The sequence below is a fragment of the Pteropus vampyrus genome, unplaced genomic scaffold, assembly GCF_000151845.1.
Source record: "Pteropus vampyrus isolate Shadow unplaced genomic scaffold, Pvam_2.0 Scaffold48, whole genome shotgun sequence".
NCBI lineage: Eukaryota > Metazoa > Chordata > Mammalia > Chiroptera > Pteropodidae > Pteropus > Pteropus vampyrus.
In genome coordinates, this window is record NW_011888829.1 from 1,895,865 (window position 1) to 1,899,823 (window position 3,959).

General features: G+C 55.7%; 1 protein-coding gene across 1 annotated transcript in view; it reads left to right on the plus strand.

Annotated features, from left to right (window-relative positions):
• Nucleotides 1-3,959, plus strand: part of HIPK2 (homeodomain interacting protein kinase 2) — a 135,623-nt gene that overhangs the window by 119,497 nt on the left and 12,167 nt on the right. Inside the window, exon 15 of the mRNA XM_023530266.1 lies at nucleotides 2,941-3,148. Coding sequence (XP_023386034.1) covers nucleotides 2,941-3,148 — 208 coding nt within the window. The remainder of the gene's footprint in view (nucleotides 1-2,940; nucleotides 3,149-3,959) is intronic.

Sequence of the window (3,959 nt, forward strand, 5' to 3'; positions counted from 1 at the left end):
CCTTTCGGGCTACATTTCCATCATCACCCATTGCACCGTGTGTGGCAGGTGGCAGTTTGAGCACCTGCCCCCACTGCATTTCCACAAGGACTGCGTCATGTCTAAAGTAAAAGAGAAAGTTACCTGAATAGCCGAGAACCTCTGGGAAATATTTCCAACAACAACAGAAAAAAATGGAAGGTCATTCTCAGTAAAGCTGCTGGCTCTAAGGCACTGGTTTCGCCATCTCTGGAAGACCCCACGGCCTAATTTCCCACAGTCTTTCTAGCGACGGGTAAGAGGCAGGAAGGAACGTTGTTCTGCTGCCTGCCCGTCCACCGACTGTGGTGTTTCTCAACTCTAATATCTACCCTTAGCTGCTAAACCAACCTAGGCGCAGAAAAATCAGGGAATCAGCCCTCCCCAGCTTCCTGGCGCCCAGTTGACTCATCCAGGCCGGGGTGCAAACCGGTTGGAGCCACGCCAGCTGGAGCTTCCAGCCCACCCCAGTCAGGACGAGCGCTGTGCGGCCACAGTTCATCCCTACATCCCTCCTCCTGGGGTTCCCAGCTCAGAAAGGGTCCTTGAGGGTTTCTTATGTATCCTCTTGGGTTAGTTATGGTTCTTTTGGAAAGCAACAGAAGGAACTCTGCTATGCGTTAACACAAATGAAGAATTTACTGGAGGGATGCGGGGCTGAGGGAAAATTCAACAACCAGGTCCCAGGCGGGGGTAGGGGCCAGAACTCCTGGTTCCTGGGCTGCTGGAGGCCTGATGCCTGGTCCCTGGGCACTGCTTCTCCCTGACCCTGCGACCCCCAGGATGTGGTTGTCCAGCTTGGAGCAGACACCTGTTCCTTGAGCATCAGCTTTAGCCAGGGGACAGGGCTCAGTAGTAAAGACATCAACAATAATTCACAGAACGAACACTTATTAAGAGCTTAACACATGCCAGATACTAAGTGTCCCACACACATTATTAACTCGTGGAGTCCTCATGATGACCCTACGTGTAGTAACTTATTTTCCTAGTTTTACAGGCAAGAAAACAGAAGCATAGAGGGGTTACCCAGCTCAGCCAAGGCCATGTGGCTGGACCTCCCGGGCACACTCCCCTATTCACCTAGTGGGGACAGGGCCACCGGAGGCCACCCAGGAACCATACAGTCTATGAGAGCAGCTGGGCAAGGCTTGACCAGAGAGCTCCGAGATGTCCCTCACAGCTCAACCTTCCCTACAAGCCTTCTGCTCCACTCCGCTGACACTTTATTCAGCTCTGTGGAGGAAATCATTATTTTAATCTCTGGGTTCCCTCGGAACCCCCTCCATTTTCGAGGCTCTCCTGCTCTGACAGCCTGACAAGCTCTGACTCTGCCCCAATCTTCCATTCCCGTGATGATGGCAGCGGGCGAATGCCAGGCTCCGCCACACCCGTTTCTCCTGAAACCCCAGCAATGGATACCTCAAGCTTAGGGTTTCCTCCCTCAAATGTGATGACCGCAGAATGCCCTGAGGGTTGACCAGGAGCAGCGAGGTGGGCTCCGCAGCCAGGGCCCAGGCAGCGAGCATGGAGCAGGAAGGAGTGTGAGTCCAACGCAGGAGCCTCCCATCTTCCACCCTACGGCGGGTCCCCTGAATGCCCTCCAGCCCCCAGGTTTCAGAGGGCTTTTCAGTGTCCAAGTTTGAGTACAGGACCCTGATTCCCAAATGCAGGTCAGCTACACCAGGGCCTCGTGGCCCTGGCTCTCCTGGGACGCTAGTTAAGAATGCAGATTCCCAGGCACCCCCTCAGGACTCTGATTCAGTGGATGGGATAGGAGGGCCACCTGGTGCCCCTGCACGGTCAGATTTGGGGGCCTCTGTTAGGACCCACTGTCCCCCTCCACAGGGAGGCAACTCTCCCTTTACTTGTGGGGGGGCTGTTATCTGAGGGGCAGGGAGTGGGCCACCCGATCTGTCCCCAGGTTTCTGGTTTCCCCTCATCCTTCGTATGAGGCTGAGGCCTCTGAGGCCGTGTTCTCTCCATCAACCACTAATCAGCATTTTGCTGCTGAGCAGGACAAGGAGCAAACTGTCCTCTGACGCCTCTGCCCATCCTTGCCAGCTCTCCCTGAGTGTCGTGTGGTTCTGCTCTTGACCACCCCTACTCTGGGCAGCTCCCTCAAACGTGGACAGTCTAAGAGTCCCCCAGGAAGTCTGCAGAGGACAACGCAGGTTTCGGCAGGCGACTGGATTCCCTGTGCCAGAGGCCTTTTTCGTATTGACTATGTATGGTTTCATCTTGGTTTTCATTCATCTGTACCAGACAAAGCCTCAGGAGAGAAACGTTTGATTTCTAGGGAGATACTGAGAGATCATAGCACTCGATTCTGCCACGTCCTACACCCGTGCGTGACAGTCCTCTGACTTAGCCCCCTCAAGACACAGGTCCCACTCTGCTGGGAGCTGGTATTCATCGTTCGCTGACGCTGAAATTGACTAAAATGCTTTATTTAATATAAACTCATTACCCTATTCGTTTTATTCCGGTCGGTTGTTCCTCCAAGACATGTGTGGTCTTTTTTTTTTTCCCCGCAAGATGCAGTTATCTATATCCTGCTGTCCGCGTCACTGTCTCTCTCTCTCAGCGGGTAGCCCCCAACTTCAGCCCGGGGTGGGGCGCTGGGGAGCTGCAGAGAGCTCTCCTCCGTCCCCCTGCTGGGCCCTCCCCAGGCCTTTCGATGTCACCAGACCGTAATTCTAAAGTCTAGCAGGTTTGCTCCCAGCCAGTGGAACATTCCAGAGCCCAGCGGCCAGTCCAGAGTCAGGGCAGAATCCTAACTGGGTCTGGGGGAGACGGGGCTGGTTTGCAGTTGGCCGCCACAGGAATGATGAGGCCACCGTTGCCCCCTAGTGGGGCAGTGCCTTCCGGGTAGCCGAGGACCTGTGACTCATCTGTGACCTGTTTCTCCTCCCCACACAGTCAACACCAGTCACCACTCGTCCTCCTACAAATCCAAGTCCTCCAGCAACGTGACCTCCACCAGCGGCCACTCTTCAGGGAGCTCGTCCGGAGCCGCTGGCTACCGGCAGCAGCGGCCGGGGCCTCATTTCCAGCAGCAGCAGCCTCTCAACCTCAGCCAGGTAAGCCCCGCCCACGGCAGGCTCAGCTTCCGAGAGGGTCACTGGAAGTACCCTGAGTGACCTCCGGCGTTTTGTGTCTTCTCTGGGTCACCCGTGGGGAAGGTGGTATCACGGGATCATGGAGAGCCGGCCCAAAGCAGGGGGACTGTCTAGTGTTAAGAAGCACTGAGTGATACGGTGCCAGAGCTTAAAAGTAGAATGGCTAGGGACCCGAGGGACAGACCTGTGGCCCCGCAGTCGGGCTGCCGATTCCTCGCAGTGAAGATGGCCCGCAGAGGACAGAGTCAGAGGGTTCGGAGGCGATGGTGTTTGGGAGGGGCGTGAATGAAGCAGCGTCTCTGCGGGTAGAGCCGGCCTGTGTGTAACGGGTCGACTCAGGTCCAAACTGCAAAGTGGACTCGGGCCTGTTTCCTTAGAAGCCTCTTAGAGGTGCGGTAAATGGAGAGTTCGTGCTCAGAAACCCCTCCTGCGACGTGTTGCACCTGGCTCGTAAACCGAGGCTACATCTCTGTGTCAGTGTGACTTAAATTCCTCAGGGACGCGGGCTGCATTTGTACCTGTCTAACTTCAAACAGCAAAGTTTCTGAGGGCCTTGATTTTAGAGAACAAGATTTCACGCTGAGAGAGAAGCCAGTCATCACTCAAAGAGGGGTCCTCTGCCACTCAACAGCTGCAGTACGTCCTCGGGAGACACACTGTCTCCTGCCGGCTCTGCAGCCGGCTCTGTCTGTGTGTCGTCCAGCCTGAGGGATGCTGGGCACGGTGCACATGCTCCTTTCTCAGTCACAGCATTACCAGGAAGGCATCTTCTGTCACTCCCGTGCTTCTGGCTCCTTCCTCCTCCCCTCCCCACACCTC